Here is a 26,167-nt window from a genome sequence, read left to right on the forward strand (position 1 = left end):
CGTATGTGCTTGACTGGCCTGCTGCCAGTCCAGATCTGTCTCCTATTGAGAATGTATGGCGCATCATGAAGAGAAGAATCAGAAATGATGACCACGGACTGTTGAGCAGCTGAAGTCCTGTATCAAGCAAGAATGGACAAAAATTCCAACTGCAAAACTGCAACAATTAGTTTCCTCAGATCCCATAAGATGAAATAGTGTTATTAAAGAAAAGGTGATGTAATACAATGATGATAATGTCTCTGTCCCAACTTTTTTGAGTGTGTTGCAGGCATCAAATTCTAACTTTGTTTATATTTACAAAATACAATTAAATTGGTCAGTAAAACTCATCTCATCTCATTATCTCTAGCCGCTTTATCCTTCTACAGGGTCGCAGGCAAGCTGGAGCCTATCCCAGCTGACTACGGGCGAAAGGCGGGGTACACCCTGGACAAGTCGCCAGGTCATCACAGGGCCGACACATAGACACAGACAACCATTCACACTCACATTCACACCTACGGTCAATTTAGAGTCACCAGTTAACCTAACCTGCATGTCTTTGGACTGTGGGGGAAACCGGAGCACCCGGAGGAAACCCATGCGGACACGGGGAGAACATGCAAACTCCACACAGAAAGGCCCTCGCTGGCCCCGGGGCTCGAACCCAGGACCTTCTTGCTGTGAGGCGACAGCGCTAACCACTACACCACCGTGCCGCCCCGGTCAGTAAAACTATTGAAAATATTTTCTTTGTACTTTTATCAGTTAAATAAAGATTCATGTTAATTAACAAATCACAGATTTGTTAATTAACATATTGTATTTTAGAAAATATCCCAACTTTTCTGGAAATGGGGTTAGTACATTAAATGTTGATTTCTAATCTCAGTTATGTTCTTCCATTCTTCTATAAACTGCTGTGACTCCAGTTAGACCATTCAATTTTATTAAGTTAAATATTTTGGTTTCTAAGACTTAAATCAAGTTGCGCTTGATTTCTGAATTATGTCACATGATACTATGAAATGGGGCCACAGTGGTGCTGTGTTTAGCACTGTCACCTCACAGGAAGGTTCTGAGTTCAAACCTCATGGCCAACTGGGGCCTTTCTGTGCAAAGTTTGCATGTTCTTTCCTCCCACAGTCCAAAGACATGCAGAATGGTCAACTGGCTACTTGAAATTGCCCATTGAAGAGTGTGAATGTTTGGTTGTCTCTGTGATAGAGTGCCCAGCAACAGGCTCATCTCCCTCCCTTTTCCAGTCACCCTACTAACCAGCAGTTAAACACAAAGTCATGATACTCAACACACAGAAACCCAACAGAATGGAACACAAATGTACTGCTAGAATGGGTGAAACTCAGATTTTGAAACCGAATGTTATTCATTCTTATAGCTCCTAACTTCCCTAATGAATTCATTTTATGCTAAACTGTGTAGTTCTGGTACAGCATGACAGGACAAGTGCTTGAGGAGAGTGCAGATTTGAAAGCACACAGGCTCTCAGTGAAGACGTCAATGGAGGATGATTCAGAGAGAGCAGACAGCACACTGAGTCGGTGAGAATCAAATTGCTAGCCTAACCACTTCATTTGGAAATACGTCAAGGTGACTGGACTTGTGTTGCGTTATACCCCAAATCTACTTGCCTTGAGTTCTCCTAGACATTATTGCTGTTGTTTCACTGTCGAACATAACACGGTGTATACTAACTACAGTTTGTGTGTGTTAAAGCCGCCATTCTATATGTGATGACACATCCTCAGAGTTACAGAGGATGGCCACACTGGAGCCTTGTGGTCCAAACTCTCAGAACTCCTTCCGTGGAAGAGGAGCCCTGTCGAGGTGAGAGCCCTGCTCAGATAGCTGAATTTCAGTGTTGCCTTCAAGCAGGAGGTAAATCATTCTCAGAAAATTTACATTTGTTTACCACTTTGGAGAAACTTTTGAAAACTGGTTAGCTTGGTTAATTTAAAGTGTTTGTAAAGCACATTTGGTCATGCAATAAACTGCTTATAGGTTAATGTTGGCTATACTATGAACAATAAAAATTATACATGGAGCAATATGTTAAAGTGAAACACCAATGTACTCCAGGTTGGTGAGTATGGTGCTGACACTCCGAGAATGGGCCCATAAGAGTCTTCAGGAAGAGGAAGAAAGGCCCGACTCATTTCTGGAGCGTTTCCGGGGGCCTGAACTTCGCATCACACATAGCCGCATCAGCAGCAATCATCCTGATCTTCAAGACACCAGCATCAAGACCAAGTGAGAAACCGAGCTAGGCATCTCAGAGTTTCCCTATTTAAGTTCAAGATTCAAAACAGAACAGACAGTTGCACAGTTACAAATACACCCTCACCAGCCACTTTAATAGGAACACCTGTACTCCTGTAGCCAATCATGTACCAGCAGTGCAAATAAAACACTGCAGAGCTTCAGAGAATGGAGAAAAATATGATCTTGGTAACTTTGACTGTGGAATGTTTGTTGGCTAGTTAGAGTATTTCAGAAACTGTCTAAATGTAATGAGCAATATAATGAGCGTAAATACCAGAAACGTTATAGCTCTCAAATGGAAATCGCAGCTTATGTAGTGCAAAAAAAAAAAAACAAATGCAAAATTGCATTTGAGGCTCAGCAACTTTGTAATTTAACTATCTGCTGTGCAATTTCAAGAATTAGCTATTTTCTGAATTCTTATATTCCCTTGAGAGTTCAATGTATTATTACCCTTGGTGTAAAACTGCAACTCATGATTATTTTGTGTGCAACTGGGATAAACGAAAACTACTTCATCAAATCGGTCCTAAGAAACACCATAGGACTATCAGATCAATGTATACATGTGATTGGGATAACCAAAACTACTTCATCCAGTCGGCCCTAGGAAACACCATAGCACTATATATACGATGCACATGTGTGTGTGATTGGGATAACTGAATTTTAGATCTCCAGATGGAAGTATAGAACCCAATGGACTTAATGAAAACATTTTCTCTTACCTTCCACATGGAGATCCCGGATAAGCCCCCAGAAAACTGATAGCTTTTGATCTCGCTATACTGAAAGAGGTTGACTTGACAAAGTATGATTGAGGAATGTAGACCCTCTGCTGCCTAAGAGATTCTGCTTCATGGATATCCGGGAGTCAACAGTCACTGATGTAGACACAGCTCTTCAGAGATGTTTTTCAGTTTATTGTAGGACAAACACAAGTATATGTTTACATTCAAGAGTATGTTGTAGCTATATAATTGGATGATTCTTAATGACTTAAGTGTTTGAAAATAGTGTCTGTGTGTGACAGAGTAACGTCAGTGGCTGATGAAGCATTACATGACTGGTTTCTATGACACTATTTTATGAAAGAAGAGAAATGTTACGTACCATTACATCAGCCGTCAGGATCATAATCTTATGAAAGAAGAAAGATGTTACTGGTCAACATAACCTCCTTTCAGCAGAGAGCAGAATGTGCAAGCGAAGATAAATCTCAAGGATTTAACTAACCAAAACAAGGAGCAATCAGAACAGCCTGTTTTAATCATGCCAAACATATATTTCTGTGACATATGGAACAAATAATTATTTTGTGAACAAAAAAGTGTTTAAAATGTCACAAGCCAGCTGGGAACATCAAGGTCTTTTTACTCCACTCCCTGGTTTTACCTGAGCCTTCCCTGTGCTGTGGCCAGCATACCTGTCTCTCATCAGCTCATCCATGGCTCTATATTATACCGCTCAGAGATTCTCTTGGTGCGGGATTGTCATCAAGTCAAGTTTATTTTTATAGCGCTTTTAACAATAGACATTGTAGCAAAGCAGCTTCACAGAATTTTAATGACTTTAAACATGAGTTAATTTTATCCCTAATCTATCCCCAATGAGCAAGCCTGTGGTGACAGTGGCAAGGAAAAACTCCCTAAGACGACATGAGGAAGAAACCTCGAGGGGAACCAGACTCAAAAGGGAACCCATCCTCATTTGGGTGATGACAGACAATGTGATTTTAACAGTTTTAACATGAAGTCTGTTTTGTTGATGTTATAAATGCTTCATTGATGGAAACTTCAGTGCAAAACTGTTCATGACAACTGCAGTCCTAAACTTAACAAGTCAACTGTAGTCCTCAAGTTAACAAGTCAACTGTAGTCCTCATAAAAGCATGACTGTAAGTGTCCAGAGCATCTTCCAAGTGCAACTTTCAACTGTCCATATGGGGCCGTCCTCCACAGGAGCGATGTGAGGAGACTCCAGCCAGACATAAGTCATCAGGATGGATCAGGCAAGTCTGATGAGCAGAAGAGGTCAGCATCTCAATCTCAGGATTGATATGTAACTCAGAGGGACAGACGGGGGGAGAAAAGAGAGAGAGAGAAAACACAGGTTTGTTAGGTATGCCCAATGTCACCTGATGAGTAGAAACAGTATACATTTTGTGCTGAGTGCAAGCAGGGACTCTGGAAAAACTAATTATGACAGCATAATTAAAAGGGGAGAGCCAGAGGGTAACACAGGCATGAGGGCACCCTGGGATATAAAGCAGCCAGCCACTACACCGTCAACAAACTCGAGTGAGCAAGCGAGTGGGGGACTGACAGCATCCATACATCCCAGTTTACCAAAACACACTATGTCTGAGGACCCTCCAGATCTACTCCTTTACCTCATAAACACCATTAACAAAAGGCTTGACTAAACAGATATGTTTTCAGCCTAGACTGAAATGCTGAGACTGTGTCTGATTCCCGAGCACAACTTGGAAGGCTATTCCATAACTGAGGGCTTTGTAAGAAAAGGCTCTATCCCCAGATGTCAATCCAAGCCAAAGTCCTTCCCATGCCTGTGGCGCATAGGGCAGCGCCAATCTCCATTTCTGTAGCCCTCGGCCTCTAGCCTATTACATAGCTAGGGTTACAGTGGGGGCTAGTCCTCTGGTAACCTGATGTAGCCTTCACTTTATGAGGTACCAGCAGATAGCCTGCAACATTTGATCTAAGTAGATGTGGCGGGCGGGCGTCGTGGCTCAGGTGGATAAGGCGCCATACCATAAATCCGGGGACCCGGGTTCGATTCCGACCCGAGGTCATTTCCTGATCCCTCCCCGTCTCTCTCCTGCTCATTTCCTGTCTCTACACTGTCCTATCTAATAAAGGTGGAAAAAGCCCCAAAAAATAATCTTTAAAAAAAAAAAGTAGATGTGGCAGGTCATAAAGGACCAGAAGTTCGCTCAGGTACTGTGGCGCGAGACGGTTCAGTGCTTTAAAGGTCAATAGTAGTATTTTATAAACAATACAAAATTTGATTAGGAGCCAATGCAGTGTGGATATGACAGGGGTGATGTGGTCATATTTTCTAGTTCTAGTAAGGACTCTTGCTGCTGCATTTTGAATTAACTGGAGCTTGTTTATGCACTTATTGGAACATCCAAACAGTAAGGCTTTACAATAATCCAACATGGAGGTAACAAAAGCATGAACTAGTTTTTCTGCGTCGTGTAGTGACATTAAATTTCTTATCTTAGCAATATTTCTTCACCTCACGCTACGTTATTTCGCTCGGTTTTTTTTTCAACCCAGTTTTGCTTCGGATGCTGTTATTTTGCTACTTTGCTGTGTGTTCTGTGATTACTCCCCTCTCCCTTTTGGATTACTTTTGCCTATTGTTTTTTGGGACTGCGAGCGCATTTCTCCCACCGCAGGAGCACTTTGGACTTTTGTTTTTGTGCTGTGAGCTCTTGTTTCCTGTTGTGGGGTTGCATTCTGAACTTGGTGACTTTTTTTCTGCTTCCTCGCTCATGTGGAACTTCTACTCTTCCTATTTGGCCCTAGCTCTCATTCCCCTAATTCTCAGTTTTGGATTTTTTCCTGGCTGCTGCTCCCCTCATTCAGTGCTTCACACTTCAAAGATTAAAGACCTTTCTTCAGTCCTGTGCACATGAGTCTGCTTTCTGGGTCTAGCCAGCACCTACAGCCATTTGGCATGTGACAGAACAATCTCACCAAGAGGAGTGGACCCAGCATACTTGGATGCGGTCAGAGCAGCATTGACCAAACAAGGCTCTATTTTGGGTTACCATCAGCAGGAGATCATGGCTGTCCACCAGAGTATGATGCCCATCACAAAGACATTGCAGAAACTCTCCTCTCAGATGGACAGCCTTCAGAATTCAATCTCCAGTCAGTTGGCCTCTGCGTCTGTTAGCTCACCCTGTTAGGGTTTTGCTGGGATTCGAACCTGGTTCGTTGGTGTGATAATCCAGCAAACCCCCACTAGGCCACCAGGGGGATGACTCAAATGCAGAGGCGTGAGGCAGAAGTAGAAAAAAGTATCAAAAGGTTTATTTACAATATATACACAAAAAAAATCCAAAAAGGAATAATCCAAAAACGCTCAGAAGATATAAGGGAAAAAATAAAAAATCCAAAAGTACAAAACAAAAGCCAAAAAACCAGAAAAGAAAAGGCAAAAATACCAAAGCTCAGAAGATCAAAAAACACAGTACAAAGGAAACTGGAGATAAACATAACAGCACAAAGACTCCGTGACAAGAGGACTGAACTCAGGGGTATAAATAGACAAACTAATTAAGGACACAGGTGAAGATAATTAGGCAATTAACACAAACTCAAAACACAGGAACAGTGGCGGCCTCTAGAGGCCAAAATGAACACGACATGAAAAGGAAATAACAGCGGCCTCTAGAGGCCAAAACAGTCCTAGTCCTAACAGGACCCCCCCCTCTAGGAGCGTCTCCTGACGTTCCCAGGGCGATCCGGATGGGCCGAATGGAAGTCCCGACATAGTTCTTTATCAAGGACATCCCGAGCAGGAACCCAGCAGCGCTCCTCAGGACCATAGCCCTCCCAGTCCACCAGATATTGCAACCCGCCGCGGACCCGGCGGGAGTCAAGCAGGCGATTCACAGTGAACACAGTCTGCCCCTGGAAGATGCGGGGGGGTGGGGGGTTCCTAGGGGCAGGGGCATACGTAGACGTCAGTACGGGCCGTAACAGGGAAACATGGAAAGTGGGGTTGATCCTCAGAGTCCGGGGCAACTGGAGCCGGTAGGAGACAGGGTTCACCCTGCGCACCACCTTGAAGGGGCCAATGTAGCGAGGAGCAAGCTTGCGGTTCTCCACCCGCAGTGGAAGGTCCTTAGTGGACAGCCAAACACGCTGCCCAGGGCGGAAAGCGTGTGCAGGTCTTCTATGGCGGTTGGCCTGAGTCTGGTTGGTTCTGGAGGTCTGTATGAGGGTCTTCCTGACCTTGCTCCAGGTCTTGCGACACCGTCTCACATATTGGTTGACCGAGGGCACCCCCGCGTCCTCCTCCTGGTCCGGGAACAGAGGTGGCTGGAACCCGAATTGGCACTGGAATGGCGACAGCTTGGTGGCCGATGACTGCAGGGTGTTGTGGGCGTACTCCGCCCATGGCAGCCAGGTGCTCCACGATGTCGGGTTATCCATAGCCAGGCCTCGCAGGGTGGTTTCCAGGTCCTGGTTGAGCCTCTCCGTCTGACCATTGGACTGTGGGTGAAATCCAGAGGAGAGGCTGGCAGTGGCTCCGATGACCTTGCAGAACCCGTGCCACACTCGGGAGGAGAACTGGGGCCCTCGGTCTGAGACGATGTCCTGTGGAAGACCAAAGACTCGGAAGACATGATTAAACAAAAGTTTCGCAGTTTCAAGAGCAGAGGGGAGTTTGCACAGTGGTATGAAGCGGCAGGCCTTGGAGAATCTGTCAACTAAGACCAAAATGACCGTGTTACCTTGTGACTCAGGGAGACCCGTGATAAAGTCGACTGCCACGTGGGACCAGGGACGCCGGGGAATGGTCAGAGGATGCAGGAGACCCTGGGGACGCTGTCGTGGGTTCTTGGTTCTGGTGCAAACCTCACAGGACAGGACAAATGACCTTACTTCCTTCTCCATGTTAGGCCACCAGAAGCGTCTTTTCAGGAAGTCCAGGGTCCTCCGAGCTCCCGGGTGGGCGGTGAGAGGGGAAGAGTGACCCCACTGGAGAACCTTGGCCCGGGCTTGATGTGGGACGTACAAGAGGCCTGGTGGCCCCGTCCCAGGACCGGGGTCCTGGCGTTGGGCTCGTCGGACAGCCTCCTCAATACCCCAGCGGACAGGGGCCACAATCCGGGACACAGGGATAATAGGCCCGACTTCATTCTCCCTGTTAGTGGCAGAGAACAGTCTGGACAGTGCGTCAGGTTTGGTGTTCTTGGAGCCGGGGCGGTATGAGAGGGTGAAGTCAAACCGACTGAAAAACAGGGCCCACCTAGCCTGTCGAGGGTTCAGTCTCTTGGCTTGCTGGAGGTACTCCAGGTTCTTGTGGTCAGTCCAAACCAGGAATGGATGTTGTGCTCCCTCCAGCCAGTGCCTCCACTCCTCAAGGGCCAGTTTGACCGCTAGCAGTTCTCGATCCCCCACATCGTACCGGGACTCAGCAGGACTTAGGCGGTGGGAGAAGTAAGCGCAGGGGTGCAGCTTTCCTTCCGAACGTTGAGAGAGCACCGCGCCGACGCCACTGTCCGAGGCGTCCACCTCCACGATGAATGGTTGGGAGGTGTCCGGGAGAACCAGAATGGGTGCCGTGCAGAAGCGGTCCTTGAGGTCTTTGAACGCCTTTTCTGCCTGAGGAGACCAGCCATAAGATCCACCTGTCCCTTTGGTGAGGTCTGACATGGGTGCTGCCACAGAACTGAAGTTCCTGATGAACTTGCGGTAGAAGTTAGCGAATCCTAAGAACCGCTGAACCTCCTTAACAGACTTGGGAGTAGGCCAATCCCGGACGGCCAGGGTCTTGGCAGGGTCCATTTGGAGTTGGCCTGTCCGTACAATAAATCCCAGAAAGGAGACCTCGGGAACATGAAATTCGCATTTCTGGGCCTTGGCGAACAGATTGTTCTGTAGCAGCCTCTGGAGAACCTGGCGGACATGGTGGCGGTGCTCCTGCACGGTCTTGGAAAAGATAAGGATGTCGTCGAGGTAGACAAAAACGTATAGGTTAATCATGTCCCTTAAGACGTCGTTGATTAGGGCCTGAAAAACAGCTGGTGCGTTGGTGAGTCCAAAGGGCATCACCTGGTATTCGTAGTGCCCAGACGGGGTGTTAAAGGCAGTCTTCCACTCGTCTCCCTGTCGGATACGGATGAGGTGGTATGCGTTCCGTAGGTCCAACTTGGTGAAGACGGTGGCGCCTTGGAGCAGGTCGAAAGCTGTGGACATCAGCGGAAGGGGATATCGGTTGCGCACAGTGATCTTATTCAGGCCCCTGTAATCAATACATGGTCGGAGCCCCCCATCCTTCTTGCCGACAAAGAAGAAGCCGGCTCCAGCAGGTGAAGTGGAGGGTCGAATAAACCCAGAGACCAGGGCATCTTTGAGGTATTCCTCCATGGCCTTGCGTTCTGGCTGAGAGAGTGAAAACAGTCTGCCACGAGGAGGGGTAGTCCCAGGGAGCAAGTCGATGGCACAGTCGTAGGCCCGGTGCGGAGGAAGAACGGCGGCCCTGCTCTTGCTGAATACCTCCTTGAGATCCCAGTACTCTGTGGGAACTTGAGATAACTCGGTGAGATCAGGGGGCTCGGCAGGAGACACAGGAGAGCTAGAGAGCAGACAAGAGGCATGGCATGCAGGGCCCCATTCCACAACCTGGCTTGTTACCCAGTCTATGCGAGGGTTGTGGCGAGTAAGCCAAGGAAGGCCTAGAATAACTGGGAACTCAGGTGAATGAATCAGGTGCAGGGATATTTCTTCCTTGTGACCTTGAGACTGGAGGAAAACTGGAGAAGTAACTTGGGTGACTCTTCCATCACCTAACGCTTGGCCATCGAGGGCAGACACAGACAGTGGGACTTCAAGAGGTGCAGTCGGAATATTGATGCTTTGGGCGAAGTGAATATCCATAAAGTTCCCAGCCGCCCCTGAGTCTATCAAAGCTTGACAAGAGTGGACAGACTCACCCCAGGAGATGGAGACCGGGATGTAGATTCCTTGGCCAGGGAGTCCGGGAGAGAGGGTAGGCCGAAGCTCAAAGGTGAGTTGACACTGGGTAAGGAACTCTCGGCACTCACTGTGCTTGCCGTCATACCTCTGTGGTGCAGGAAGGCTGGGTTCGCGAGGTGAAGAAGGCAGCATTGCAGGAGGCACTGGAGCAGGAGTGGGAGCTGGATCAGGAGCAGGAACTGGATCAGGAGCAGGAGATGCAGGCAGAGATGTCAGCTGTGCCAGGGTTTTCCCAATTTGCTGAAGCAGCTCCTCGTGGCGAGCGAGGGCCTCACGTTGGCTGGTGAGCGTACGTCCATGAGCGTCCATGGTCGCTCCGAAGCGTGTCAAAGCTGCCATAATTCCCTGAAGGTTGGCCGGGTAGACAGTTGAAGCAGCCTCTGCTGAGTCGGTCATGACGGAGTCTTTCTGTTAGGGTTTTGCTGGGATTCGAACCTGGTTCGTTGGTGTGATAATCCAGCAAACCCCCACTAGGCCACCAGGGGGATGACTCAAATGCAGAGGCGTGAGGCAGAAGTAGAAAAAAGTATCAAAAGGTTTATTTACAATATATACACAAAAAAAATCCAAAAAGGAATAATCCAAAAACGCTCAGAAGATATAAGGGAAAAAATAAAAAATCCAAAAGTACAAAACAAAAGCCAAAAAACCAGAAAAGAAAAGGCAAAAATACCAAAGCTCAGAAGATCAAAAAACACAGTACAAAGGAAACTGGAGATAAACATAACAGCACAAAGACTCCGTGACAAGAGGACTGAACTCAGGGGTATAAATAGACAAACTAATTAAGGACACAGGTGAAGATAATTAGGCAATTAACACAAACTCAAAACACAGGAACAGTGGCGGCCTCTAGAGGCCAAAATGAACACGACATGAAAAGGAAATAACAGCGGCCTCTAGAGGCCAAAACAGTCCTAGTCCTAACACACCCGTTCTCCCTACAGCCATTCCGATGCTGCACCCCCCCCCGAAATCCACGCCTGCCTGCCTTACGATGGGGAGCCTGGGACCTGCAGCTCATTCCTTTCCCAGTGCTCCTTGTCAGTGGAACTCCAGGCCTCTGCTTTTCCTTCCAAAAGCTCTAGAGTTGCCTACAGTGGTGCTTGAAAGTTTGTGAACCCTTTAGAATTTTCTATATTTCTGCATAAATATGACCTAAAACATCATCAGGTTTTCACACAAGTCCTAAAAGTAGATAAAGAGAACCCAGTTAAACAAATTAGACAAAAATATTATACTTGGTCATTTATTTATTGAGGAAAATGATCCAATATTACATATCTCTGAGTGGCAAAAGTATGTGAAGCTTTGCTTTCAGTATCTGGTGTGACCCCCTTGTGCAGCAATACCTGCAACTAAATGTTTCCGGTAACTGTTGATCAGTCCTGCACACCAGCTTGGAGGAATTTTAGCCCATTTCTCCATACAGAACAGCTTCAACTCTGGGATGTTGGTGGGTTTCCTCACATGAACTGCTCGCTTCAGGTCCTTCCACAATATTTTGATTGGATTAAGGTCAGGACTTTGACTTGGCCATTCCAAAACATGAACTTTATTCTTCTTTAACCATTCTTTGGTAGAACGACTTGTTGCATCCATCAGTCTTAAGGCGCACATACTCCCGTGAGTTTCTGCTCAACATCCACCGAACTATATTCACGGATATAAATCCAGCAGACGCGGAAGTGGTATGCAACTACGGTTTGCTCTGGAGGCCTGCTCAACCACCGACCCCCACTCCTGCATCCAGCCCACAGTGGAGGCGCCACTGGCGGAACATGTAGAAGCAGAAGAGGGGCAAGCGTGGAGGTATCCGGGTTAGGCTAGTGGCTAGCCCTCACTGGCCGGCTATCCATACCATCACTCTGGCCAACGTACGCTCGCTGGACAACAAGCTGGATTTTGTCTGCCTACTCCGCTCATCTTCTAAGTCTGTGAATGAGTGTTGTGTCCTTGTGTTTGTGGAAACATGGCTTGACGACAGCGTCCCGGACTGTGCCATTCAGCTAGCCCGGCTAACATGCTACCGGTCAGACAGAGCGCTAGTCGAGGGGGGGAAGACTAGCGGTGGAGAACTCTGTGTTTACATCAGTGATGCCTGGTGCCGTGATGCTGTTGTGGTCTGCAAACACTGCTCACCACTGGTGGAGTTTATCATTATTAAGTACCGGCCATTCTACCTGCCGAGGGAATTTACAGCCATATTGCTGGTAGCAATATACATCCCTCCCGGCTCCAATAGCAAGAGGAGTGAAGCACTGAATGAACTCTATCAGCACATTAGTGAGCAGCAGACAGCCCACCCAGATGCTTTCCTCATCCTGGCTGGGGATTTCAACCATGCAAACCCCAAAACTCTATGGACATATCAACTTTCCCACACATGGAAACAATACTCTGGACAATGCTTACACCATGCATAGAGGCGCCTACAAAGCCCTCCCCCTCCCCCACCTTGGGGCCTCAGATCACTCCACTGTTATGCTAATGCCAGCATACAGGCCTCTGGTTAAAGTCACCAAACCACCTACAAAGCAGGTACTTGTGTGGCCAGAGGAGTCCTCAGAGGCACTCCAGGACTGTTTTACCACCACTGACTGGAGCATGTTCAGACAGGCGGCCACCTACAACAGCACTACAGATCTCCAGGAGTACACGGAGACTGTCACTGCCTACATGAGCATGGACGATGTTACAGTCACCAGAACCATCTCCATTTGGGCAAATCAGAAGCCATGGCTGACAGGGGAAGTCCACAGGCTCCTGAGGGCTCGGAACACCCCCTTCAGAGCTGGGGATGAGGTGGGCCTGAGGACAGCTAGGGCCAACCTGTCACGAGGCATCAGGGTGGCCAAGAGACAGTATTCCAGGAACATTGCTGACTACTTCAACGACAGCAGAGACACCAGGAACCTGTGGCGGGGGATTCAGACCATCACAGACTACAAGCCCTCGCTGCAGACCTGTGATAACTCCACCTCTCTGCTGAATCAGTTGAACGACTTCTTCGCTCGCTTTGAGGCAGACAACAGCACCATGGCACAGATGACCCCACCACCTCCTGGTGACCAGGTGTTGACGCTGTCTCCAGACAGTGTGAGGAGAGCTCTCAGGACAACAAATGCACGGAAAGCCCTGGGTCCTGATAACATTCCTGATCGTGTCCTGAAAGACTGTGCCGAGGAGCTCACAGATGTCTTTACAGACATCTTCAACATCTCGTTGAGCCAAGCTGTTGTCCCCATGTGCCTCAAAGCCACCACCATCATCCCGGTCCCAAAGAAGCCATCTCCCTCCTGCTTCAATGACTACCACCTGGTCGCACTCACTCCCATCCTCATGAGGCTAGTCATGCGGCATATCAAGTCTGCCCTCCCCCCCGCCCTGGAACCTTTCCAGTTTGCATATCAGTCCAACCGTTTGACCGATGATGCCATCTCCACTGCCCTCCACTTAGCCCTCACCCACCTGGAGACAAAAGACTCGTATGTCAGAATGCTGTTCATAGACTTTAGCTCAGCATTCAACACAATCATTCCTCAGCAGCTCATTCATAAACTGGACCAGCTGGGATTCAACACCTCCCTGTGCAACTGGCTGCTGGACTTCCTGACAGGGAGACCACAGGCTGTACGGGTCGACAGCAACTCCTCCATTACCATCACATTGAACACAGGGGGCCCCCCAAGGATGTGTGCTGAGCCCCCTCCTCTTCACTCTACTGACCCACGACTGCACACCAACATCCAGCTCCAACCTCATCATTAAGTTTGCGGATTACACGACTGTGGTGGGTCTCATCAACAATGGTGATGAGACAGTCTACAAGAGTGAGGTGAGCCGCTTGGCCATGTGGTAAAAGGACAACAATCTCCACCTGAACGTGGAGAAGACAAAGGAGATTGTTGTGGACTTCAGAAGAGCGCACACCCAGCATGCTCCACTAACTATCGATGGTGCTGCAGTGGAGAGGGTGAGCAGCACCAAGTTTCTGGGTGTGCACATCTCTGAAGACCTCTCCTGGAGCAACAACACCACATCACTGGCCAAAAAAGCCCAACAGCATCTGTACTTCCTCTGCAAACTGAGGACAGCAAGAGCCCCAGCCTCCATCATGCGCACATTCTACAGAGGCACCATCGAGAACATCCTGACCAGCTGCAGCACCGTGTGGTACGGCGCCTGCACCATGTCCTCCTGCAAGACTCTGCAGTGCATCGTGAGAGCAGCTGAGAGGATCATTGGTGTCTCTCTCCCTTCTCTTATGGATATTTATAACTCCCGCCTCACCCACAAAGCCATCAGGATTGCAGGTGACCCCATCCACCCATCTCACAGCCTCTTCAGCCTGCGGCCATCGGGGAGGAGACTGCGGAGTCTCTGGGCCAAAACCAGCAGGCTCAAGGAAAGTTTCTTTCACCAGGCGGTCAGGAGGCTCAACTCCCTCCCTGTTCTGCCCCTCCTCCCCCCTCTGCCCCCACCACAGATTCTGCCCACACACACCCCTGCCCCCTTCAGCATCTGACATCATGTCACCCTCACAGTTCCCCCTCAACACACACACACACACACACACACATACTCTCAACATTCATTCGCACACTGAACTCAGGGACTGCACATTTCACTTTACCTCGCTCATTTGCACTATTCCACACTACCTCACCTTAACAGCTATTAGTTTATTGTTTATACTGCTTATTTCATGTTTAACTGCTATACCTCAAGTGCCCTTGACTGTTTATTTTATGTCCTTTTGCTCCAATTTATATGTGTATGTCTGTGTATATGTGTATGTATGTATGTATGTGTGTGTATATATATATATATATATATATATATATATATATATATATATATATATGTGTGTGTGTGTGTGTGTGTGTGTGTGTGTGTGTATATATATATATATATATATATATATATACAGAGGTGGAAAGTAACGAATTACATTACTCGCGTTACTGTACTTGAGTAGCTTTTTTGTGTACTTATACTTTTTCAAGTAATTTTTAAAGAGTGTACTTTTACTTAAGTATGTTTTCTTTTAAGTAGTGTACTTCGGTACATTTTACATCACAACCGTTACTGAGTAAAAAAAATAAAAAATAAAAAATAAAAAAAAGGCTAAAACGGAGAAGGGGAAATGCGTTCTGGAAATGAAACACGGGAAGGACAGTTGTCGCGCGCGAGTCTCACACAGACGATGGCGGATATGCACCGGCGCTTTAAGGGGGGGCTTCGGGGGGCTCACGCCCCTGGGCCACAGCCAATCAGGGGCCTTGTAATATTAATAAAATAATAAACTGTCGGAATCGTGGGCCTACATTAATGTACGGATAGAAATAAGGTTAGAAATAAATGAGCGCACAGTAGCCTGCTGTAAGAGACATGGTGGATGTGGTTCGCGAAACGAACACCCACAACTGTACCAGAATAAAATGGAACAAAATATAACGTCACGCACGAAAGCGCGCCAAAGACTGCAGACTACAGAGACACAAATTTAGAGGCTTTGAAAGATAAAGCGTTCACATGTTAGCGGGGCGCATAAAAGGAAAAAAAAGAGAGAGATGCAGGCAATGATAGAATCGTTGCCTAAAGTCACAGACTTTTTTAAGGTAAGGATCACCAATCTGTTCAGAATATCAGCTACTTATCAGTTATCAGCCTACCAGCAGCTAGGCTATGTGCAGCTAGGCTAGATATGCTATGATCTGTCCAACAGTAAAATAAATCAGTTGTGATTTGAATACGTGTCGTGTGATTTGAGTTATAATCCTGTTAGTATAATAGCATATTTCGATGGGGATAATAAAATGTCTAAAACGGCATCTACTGAAGAAATTGATGAAAAGATTGTAGCCTATAATTGTCACAGTTCGGGCAGCAGACAGAGTAAGCATACTGAGGGGAATAGCAATACAAAGCTAGCGCAGATCCACATTTCTCGCTAGCTGTGTTGGGTGTGTTGTTAACCCGTGTGGATTTAAGTGAAATACTTGAGAAGTTCTGTGGTCAAGACAACGTTTTAAGGTAAGGACGCTTGATTATTAATGTTTGCCCGCCGTGGCTTGTTGTTGACGAAAGGCCCACATGATTTTGCCTTATGCAGCTACTGCTAGCGTCATGCTTTGAACTAGGTTAAGCTCATTTGCGCTAAAGGATGGGTTTATTGAAGGACTTTGATGTAGCTAGTTTCTTTTAAAAAAAATCGTATGCTCAAAACAGTATGCCCGTGTTCATCATGTTTAACTTTTTTCTTGATGGAGTGCGTGAAATAGGGCTGTGCGATGTCCCCTTAATTGGCATCAACGATGTTTACAGTGCAAACATCGTGATCGTGATGGACGATCAAATCGTGGGCGGGGGCGGGGGGGGATTTTAATACCATATTATTAAATATATTATTATTATTATTATTAAAAGTATTAGATACTCATCCGAGGCTTTGGCACGTTAAGAAAAAAAAAGCGCTAGGTGATGTGGAATATTTGGCCTTGATAACGGATATGTGGTCCAGCTGCAACATGATGCCCTATATGTCAGCTACCGTACATTATGTGGACCGAGAGTGGGCAATGCAGTCCAAATGCCTGCAGACGAGTTTCATGCCAGAGACACATTCAGCGGACAATTTAGAAGACGCATTGCGCGAGACACTTGCCGAATGGAAAATAGAGGAGAAAAAGATCGCCTGTATAACAACGGGGCGAATATTGTCACAGCCATCAGGCAATTGAAATGGCCGTGGTTAAGTTGTTTTGGGCACAATTTGAACCTGGCCATAACCAACTCGCTTGCGCAACAGAGGGCCAGTACAGACCGAGCGTTTGGAGTTTGCCGAGCAGTCAACACTGCATTTGCGCACAGCTGGCTTCGGAGAAATGAGCTGCGCAAAGCGCAGGTGGAAATGAACCTCCCCGAGCACTCACTGATCACGGTAAGATATTAATCTGCTCTAACAGTGAAAGACTAGTATTCAAACTATGAGAAGAAACTACACTTTAGCTGTTACTCATTGTTTATTTACACTATATCAATTGAAGATGCGTTTCGGCCTTTAGTGCGCACTTGAAAGCGCTAATTTTTCCAATTTATTAGTGTTTGAATTATTGCACCAGCTTTTAAAATCATGATTTAATATTGTTTTTTTTTTTTACTGTCTTTACATTTGTCAGAATCACCTTCATTCTTCCATTTGGTTTGACATTATGGCTTAGAGTGGACCATTTTGAGTCTGAAAGTATAGGCCTATTTACCAGATTAAAGTTATTTGACTAATGCCGAAGTCTGCGCTTCACTGCCGTTTGATAAGGTGAAATATTTCCTGACTGTTAATAGTGGCTATTTGTTTGAACAACATGACAAATTTTACATTAAAAGTATAGTGTAGGCTAAAAAATGAAGTCAAAATTTATTATTAGTAGCATACTGTATTTGTGTAACCACATGTTATGTTCACTAGCACGTCCCTGCACCATAGCCTACGTGAACAAGCGGTAATAGGATATTACTTTATAATGATTTATATAATTATGTATTTATAATATGTTATATATTTATATATTAAACAAAACTAACTAACTAAACTAACAAAAAACTAACTTTTTAGGTTAAATAGGCCCAGATGATACCGTATATGCATGATTATGACAGGAGGGGGCGTGGTATCACGATGGTGGCTCTCCATCGTGATGGATGACCACCATCGTCGATGGACGATGGCATCGTCTATCGGCACAGCCCTAGCGTGAAATATTGTTGCAAGTGATATTTTGATGCAGTCATGTCAAAAAGGCAGTTGAATGCACGGTCTCATTCAAGGAGAAGGAAGACTTGCATGATGCTTGAACATAGATCGGTAAAATAGACCCTAGTAGGACTTGGTTTCGTGTATTTCGGTCTGTAGAGTTATGAGTTTGGCTGCTGTCCATGGTGTTTACGTTTCATGTGGCCGCCGAGCCAAGTACCTTGACTTGCAGTGAATGTTTGTTTTCATGCCGCCGAGCTATTTTTATGTATTTTATTTTTTAAAAGGACTTGTCTGTAGGTGTGTGTGTTTTATGTGTACAACACATAGGTCTACATTATAGCGCACGCAGGCTTGTGTGGTTATCTCTGGCCATGCCCCTGCGTGAAAGTTACGCAGTATCACTGTCCTGTCCGTGGTAATAATCAGAACCGGCTCTGTAATGATAATGCGCGCGTTCTTCTCTCCCTCTGTGGTCAGATGTGTTGAGCGATGTGAGCGTGGGCCTTGCGCAGCCACGCTGAGCCAAACGTAACCTATCGTAGGCTTCTAGGCTAATTACGCACTTACACTGTAAATGCTTGACACGTATTGCAAATAAAATAAGAGTGTTTGTTTTCCTGGCCAACGGTAAAGGTAGGGTTGACAGGTAGCCTATGAGGGGCCTAGCCCCTGGGCCACGGGTGTTGATAAAGTGCCTCTGCGGACATGGAGGAGACCGAGGAACCTGTGGTGGACGACCCTGCAGAAAACGCAATTTCTTCCAGTAATGAAGTGCACCCCTGGCCCTACATACGTGATCACTTCAGCTTCGTAGAGAAAAGGGGTGACAGTTTCATTATGCAATGCAGATTATGTGTGCCCAAGAAGACAACCATTGCGGCATACAAAAATTCGACGTCTAATCTGCGCAAGCATGTTGAGGTAAGTATTGTCATTGGCATCATAATCACTGGTGCAGATAGAGGGTGGGACGGGTGGGATTCATCCCACCCAGATTTAAATTCACCTCGTTTGGTCCCCCCCCCCCACTTATAGGGAGGAAAAAACGTCTATGCTGTCTTTCTTTGCATAAAGCAAACCTCACGGAAAAATCAAAAGACTAATTACCATTCGGTTTATTGAGGTGCACAGCAGTGTATACATAGTTGCAACAACTCACATAAAACAAAACAAAGACTGATATTCGGTTGGTTGAGCTGCGCAGACTGCACAGGTTGCGAGCTCGAGCTTGGTTGCTATGGTTACTCACAACAAGTTTGACAGGCATATCGGGGTTGGGGTTGGTTTGCTGGCAGCTTTGTCCCCCCCAGTTTTTTGTCCCCCCCCAGTTTTTTGTCCCCCCAGTTCAAAAAACGTATCTGCGCCCCTGATCATAATGTTTCCTTTCCATAGTAAAACCGACAATAGGCTGGTTATATTCCAAAAATAGTGGATGGCATTGCTAATGTTGAAGTAGCAACCTGTTGGTACTGTAACATAACGGTAACTAGTCTGTTATTTGGTTGGCTAATCATGCAAGCAAGTTAGCTAGCCAACCTGACATGATCAGTCCTCCTACCATTCTACATCCAACAGGCCAGAAAGGAATACTAAGCAAAACAAATAATGTTTGAATTGAATTGTTCAATGACACACAGTGCACACAGGCAAGCTACGAGATTTCGGTGCAACATTTCATTTTCATATTTCGTGTACAATGCTTTGTGTGTGGTCAGGGTGATGTAAACGACATGACTGTGTGTATTGACCTTTTTTGTTTGTCTCAGTTTTAATGCAGCATTATCCTAAGCATTCAATTTGATACACTTCCTTTAAATAAAACATCTGGGTTGAGATGTACATATATCCTTGTTTCCTCTTCTTTTTCATTTTTGCACAACACAATGGAGGCAGAAAACACCCATTGTTAAAAGTAACGTTTTACTTTTACTCAAAGTACATTTTAAATGATCTACTTTTTACTTTTACTTGAGTAGATTTTTTGTCTGGTAACTTTACTTGTACTTAAGTAAAATTTCATCAGAGTAACAGTACTTGTACTTGAGTATAATATTTTAGTACTCTTTCCACCTCTGATATATATATTAGTGCTGTCAAGCGATTAAAATATTTAATCGCGATTAATGTCGCAACTGTCATAGTTAACTCACGATTAATCGCAATTTAATCGCACATTTTTGTCACATGAAAAACCATTGTAATTCTCTTATCAGCATAAAAAAGTGAATGGGCTTGCTTTGTACCAATGTTTTTTTTTTTTTATTGCAGAGCATAACACATCTTGTCACAGCCACTGACATCCATAACTTCCATATTAGATGAGAAAACCAAGGGATGAAAAATAAAGTGCATATCACTATGGCTGCAGTTAGCTTGTTTTTAGTTGCAGCATCCATGTGCCTGTGTCGAAACCCATCCATTGTTGCCTGGTTGTGGCGCGGAGGAGGCATCGAATTTGAATCACCGGTGTGTTTGGCCATCAAATGGTATTTCAAACTGGATGTGCTCCGATGGTAACTAAGTTCACATCGACAGTAAGTGCAAATTATTTTAGTTTTATCTACCGAGCCATCTTTTAATGTTTTAAATTGAAACTTTCCATCTAGAAGTGTTCGTCCTGCTTCCATTTCAACTTATCTGCTCAGTTGGGTTCTTCTTTGTTGGCTGTTTACAACTGTATCGCTCAGTACCGCCACCCTGTGCGGGGCGTGGCATTACAGTCTAGCTGCTATCGTTTTTCTAAGCAAAGTCTCTGTTCCAAGTTCCTGACAGTTTCAAAAGCTTATGAAAAACCTACATCATGTCACAGAGCATTAATCTCATGATAAAAAATTATCGCCGTTAAAATTGAGTCAAGTTAACGCGATAACGCGACATTTTTGACAGCACTAATATATATATATATATATATATATATATATATATATATATATATATATATATATATATACACACACACCTGTGAGTGTTTAGTCTACTGTATGTCTATTTCTTATCTTGAGTGTTTATACTGTTTATATTGTTTCAGTTATTCTATTTTTATTTATTGCATTGCCTGTTTGCACCGTGGGTCAGAGAGGACTGAAATTTCATCTGTGCTGTCTGTCGAGCATGTATAGCATATTTGACAATAAAGTTGACTTGATTTGACTTGTGTGCTTAGGGTTGTTCTCTTGCTGCATGACCCACCTTCTCTTGAGATTCAGTTCATCAACAGATGTCCTGACATTTTCCTTTAGAATTCACTGGTATAATTCAGAATTCATTGTTCCATCAATGATGGCAAGCCGTCCTGGCCCAGATGCAGCAAAACAGGCCCAAACCATGATGCTACCACCACCATGTTTCACAGATGGGATAATGTTCTTATGCTGGAATGCAGTGTTTTCCTTTCTCCAGACATAACGCTTCTCATTTAAACCAAAAAGTTCTAGTTTGGTCTCATCCATCCACAAAACATTTTTCCAATAGCCTTCTGGCTTATCCACGTGATCTTTAGCAAACTGCAGACGAGCAGCAATGTTCTTTTTGGAGAGCAGTGGCTTTCTCCTTGCAAACCTGCCATGCATACCATTGTTGTTCGGTGTTCTCCTGATGGTGGACTCATGAACGTTAACATTAGCCAATGTGAGAGAAGCCTTCAGTTGCTTAGAAGTTACCCTGGGGTCCTTTGTGACTTCACCGACTATTACATGCCTTGTTCTTGGAGTGATCTTTGTTGGTCGACCACTCCTGAGGAGGGTAACAATGGACTTGAATTTCCTCCATTTGTACACAATCTGTCTGACTGTGGATTGGTGGAGTCCAAACTCTTTAGAGATTGTTTTGTAACCTTTTCCAGCCTGATGAGCATCAACAACACTTTTTCTGAGGTCCTCAGAAATCTCCTTTGTTCGTGCCATGATACATTTCCACAAACATGTGTTGTGAAGATCAGACTTTGATAGATCCCTGTTCTTTAAATAAAACAGGGTGCCCACTCACATCTGATTTCAATCAGTGGGATGATAAACACCTGATTCTAATTTCACCTTCAAATTAACTGCTAATCCTAGAGGTTCACATACTTTTGCCACTCACAGATATGTAGTACGAGATCATTTTCCTCAATAAATAAATGACCAAGTCTAATATTTTTGTCTCATTTGTTTAACTGGGTTCTCTTTATCTACTTTTAGTCAAGTTTATTTGTATAGTGCTTTTAATAATAAACATTGTCGCAAAGCAGCTTTACACAATTTGAACGACTTAAAACATGAGCTAATTTTATCCCTAATCTATCCCCAAATGAGCAAGCCTGTGGCGTCGGTGGCAAGGAAAAACTCCCTCAGACAACATGAGGAAGAAACCTTGAGAGGAACCAGACTCAAAAGGAAACCCATCCTCATTTGGGCAACAACAGACAGCATGACTATAACATTAGCAGTTTTAACAAGAAGTCAGTTTTGTTGATGTTATAATCTCTTCATTGATGGAAACTTGAGTGCAAAACTGTTCAACTGCAGTCCTAAAGTTAGCAAGTCAACTGTAGTCCTCAGCCATAAAAGCATTATTGTAAGAGTCCAGAGCATCCTCCAAGTGTGACTTTCAACTGTCCTCATGGGGCCGTCCTCCACAGGAGCGATGCGATAAGACTCCAACCAGACACAGGGCACCAGGATGGATCAGGCAGGTCCGAGGAGCAGAAGAGGTCAGCATCTCGATCCCAGGACCAACATGTAACTCAGAGGGACAGATTTGGGGGGAGGGGGGAGAGGGGGAGGGAGAGAAAACACAGGTTGTTAGGTATGTGCAATGTCACCTGAATAAGTAGGAACAGTATACATATTGCACTGAGTACAAGCAGGGACTCCGGCAACTAACTATGACAGCATAACTAAAAGGGGAGAGCCAGAAGGTAACACACGCATGAGGGAGCCCCAGGACATAAAGCAGCCAGCCACTACACCATCAACAAACTCGAGTGAGCAAACGAGTGGGGACTGACAGCATCCATACATCCCAGTTTACCAAAACACTCTATGTCTGAGGATCCTCCAGATCTACACCTTTACCTCAAACACCATTAACAAAAGGCTTGACTAAACAGATATGTTTTCAGCCTAGACTTAAACACTGAGACTTTTAGGACTTGTGTGAAAATCTGATGATGTTTTAGGTCATATCTATGCAGAAATATAGAAAATTCTAAAGGGTTCACAAACTTTTGAGCACCACTGTATGTCATCACACTTCTGAATGGAAGGGCCTGGGAGTGGGGAAGAGTGGTTTGGGATGCAGGGGCCCCCTGTTGTTCTAACTACAAGGAATTCTCTGAAGAGATGCATTAGATTTTCGACTGGTTGCCCAAAGGCAAGGAGTCTCAAGTCTAATGGGGCTCAAGCAAGGCCGGTTTATGATGATGCCATTGAGTTTGGTATCTTGGTTGCAGCTGTGGACTGGAATGCCAGTGCCCTGTACAATGCATTTTTTTCATGGACTTAACAGCTCTTAATTGGATGAGCTCATCCCTCACAACCTCCCTGAGACTCTGGATGGCCTCGTGGACCTTGCCAGATGGGTGGATACCCGGTTATGCCAAGAGAACCTGAGAAGGTGCCTCAGATTTGAACCTAAGGTTGCTGTTTCCTTGTCTGAGGCTGCTGCTTCCCCTGAACTGGAGTTCATGCAGTTAGGCAGAATCCGTGTCACCCCGAGGAGAGAAGGTGCTGCCATGAAACCAGGTCCTGCTTTTACTGTGGCAAACCTGGACATTTCATCTTTCATTGCCTGTTAAAAGGGCCTGCCCACCAGTATCAGCAGCAATACAGGTATTGACACAATTTTCCCCTGCCAAGAGGCTGGTGTTTCCCACTAAGGTCACATTTCAGACCAGGATTCACCTGGTTAAGGCACTCATTGACTCTTGGGCAGACCAAAGCTTCATTTGCTGCGGAGCTGGGGGTCAGCCTGCAAAAGTTAGACTACCTCCTAGCTACCAGGGCACTCAACAGCATTGAACTCAATCCTGTCTCCTACATCACAGAGCTGCTTACTCTTAAGGTCTTGGGGAACCATGTGGAATCTCTTTCCACATGAATAACTCTTATGAGTCAATTGTCCTTGGTCTTCCTTGGTTGCACCTATATAATCCACATCTGAATTGGAGTAACAGTACAGTCCTTTCTTGGAGCACCCACTGCTTGGCTATCTGCCCGTCTTCTGCCAAGACTCCCCTCACCCTCCAAGTTACCAGTCCTGATGAGTCCGTCGACCTTTCCAACGTCCCTGTGGAATACTGGGACCTCAGTCAAGTGTTCACTAAGGCCCGGGCCACCTCTCAACCTCCACATTGACCTTATGATTGGGCTACTGATCTGCTTCCTGGTACTATTCCCCCCAGGGAGCACATTTATTCCCTCTCACCCCCCGAGAAAGAGGCCATGAACAACACGGGCGATTGCTCTAAGACAACGAGGGAGGCTCAGCCTCCTCTAAAAATGACGAACATCGTGTAGGATGAATTGCGCTAGGCTTATGTTATAGCCGACCTTATAACATTGCTATTTCAGATCCAGAATCATAGAAATATATGTGCTCAACCCACTACAGTGCGAAATCATTCCCTCATAACTTTAATGTGTGCGTGAGTTTTTCCCCCTCGTGACAGCGCGATGCAGCGCAGCCTCAGTGCACTTCAATGGCATTTGGGAGCTCTGCACTTTTCAATCTCAAAATGCAAGATGATTATTGGACAAATACTGCGAAAACGCCCGCCCACGGAGTCTCACAGACTCCCAGCCTCAGTGGACTTCAATGGCATTTGGGAGCTATGCGCTTTTCAATCTCAAAATGCAAGACGGTTATTGGACAAATACTGCAAAAATGCCCACCTACAGACTCCCAGCCTCACATGGGAGGGACATGGCAAAGCTTTCCGCGAGGAGACTGGTGATTGGTGAAAGCGGCCGGATATTTTCTTTGATTGACAGCTCGTTTCAACTATAGACAGGCAGCGGTGAATTTCAGTTCAGTCCCATGCGGATTCGCAAGTGCTGTGGTGTATTGTAAGAGATCAGCTTACATTTCGATTTCATTCATTACATATGGTTTCTACCAGCTTTTTTAGTTTGTATATATTTTCATTGTAAATAAAGTGTAAATATAGTGTTGTCAAGTTTGCTATCTTAGTTCCAGAAATTTCGTTTATTTGAGTGACTGAACTTGAACTTGAGGGGGCTAGTCAGCTAGCAAGAAAGCTGCACACGGATGCCAAGCATTGCTGATTTAATTTTGGCAAAGCCATTTTCCAGTCTTCCTTTCGAGGAAAAAATTAAAATTAAAGAGCAGGGTAGACCAATGCCTCAAATTGACTTGGTGAAAAAGGTAGGGAATAATACTCGTTCCTTTCAGCTCTCGTGGTATGAGAAAGTGAATTGGCTAACAGCAAGTGGCCCACATCAACAACAGTAAATAGGCTACTTTAGTAATATGTCATGGATGGACCAAAAATATAGAATCTATTTAAAATGTTTATGCTGAGTATATTATATTGGAATATATATTTTTCTGGATATGAATTAAACACAGCTACAATTTGGAAAACATTTTTAAACAAAAACACAGCCGAGAACATTTCACACTACAGACCTGGATTAAAAGTGAAGGGTTATCAAAATTGTCAATAAAACATTTCTCAGTCAAAATAAGTAAAATATAGGGAAAGTGTCATTGAATGAAATGTGTGGCACCCAGCTCTACTGCTGAGGTTCCTGACAAAGAGCTGCTTTCAATAATGATAAATTTTTAAACAACATGCCACAATTTTAAAATATAAAATGTTAAAATATACCCCCCCCCAACACCACCATCATGTATATTGGACAGTAGGCTAATGGGCCAAAAGAACCTGTTATTTCACAGTTTGTGACGCTGCCAACAATCAGCCAGATCAGAGGCAAGAGTATGGGCAAAATTGATGTTTTTTCTTTTAAAATCTGGAAATATCGTAACCGACCAGCCTCCCCTGTTTGAAAGACTACCAGCCGCCACTGATGGACAAGCATATATCAGAGTCTCTTGCGGCTGGCATAATTCATCCCTCTTTGTCTCCAGGGGGAGCAGGTTTCTTTTTCATGGTCAAGAAGAACAAGTCTCTCAGGCCTTGCATTGACTATCGAGGCTTAAATGAGGTCACCATAAAAAACCCACTACCTCTCATGTCCATGGCTTTTGAGCTGCTGCAAGGGGCCCAATTTTTCTCCAAACTGTATCTCCACAACGCCTCTCATCTGGTGCGCATTAAGGAGGGGGATGAGTGGAAAACAGCCTTCAATATGCCCTCTGGGCACTACAAATACTTGGTCTTACCATTTGGGCTCACTGATGCACCAGCTGTCTTCCAAGCACTGGTGAATGA

At 45.3% G+C, this 26,167-nt stretch overlaps 1 protein-coding gene across 1 annotated transcript in view; it reads left to right on the plus strand.

Moving 5' to 3' along the window:
- Nucleotides 1–1,437: 1,437 nt before the first annotated feature.
- Nucleotides 1,438–26,167, plus strand: part of cnga2a (cyclic nucleotide gated channel subunit alpha 2a) — a 39,351-nt gene continuing 14,621 nt past the window's right edge. Inside the window, exons 1-3 of the mRNA XM_060927501.1 lie at nucleotides 1,438–1,544; nucleotides 1,720–1,830; nucleotides 2,083–2,253. Coding sequence (XP_060783484.1) covers nucleotides 1,438–1,544; nucleotides 1,720–1,830; nucleotides 2,083–2,253 — 389 coding nt within the window. The remainder of the gene's footprint in view (nucleotides 1,545–1,719; nucleotides 1,831–2,082; nucleotides 2,254–26,167) is intronic.

Source organism: Neoarius graeffei, chromosome 8, assembly GCF_027579695.1.
Source record: "Neoarius graeffei isolate fNeoGra1 chromosome 8, fNeoGra1.pri, whole genome shotgun sequence".
Classification (NCBI taxonomy): Eukaryota; Metazoa; Chordata; class Actinopteri; order Siluriformes; family Ariidae; genus Neoarius; species Neoarius graeffei.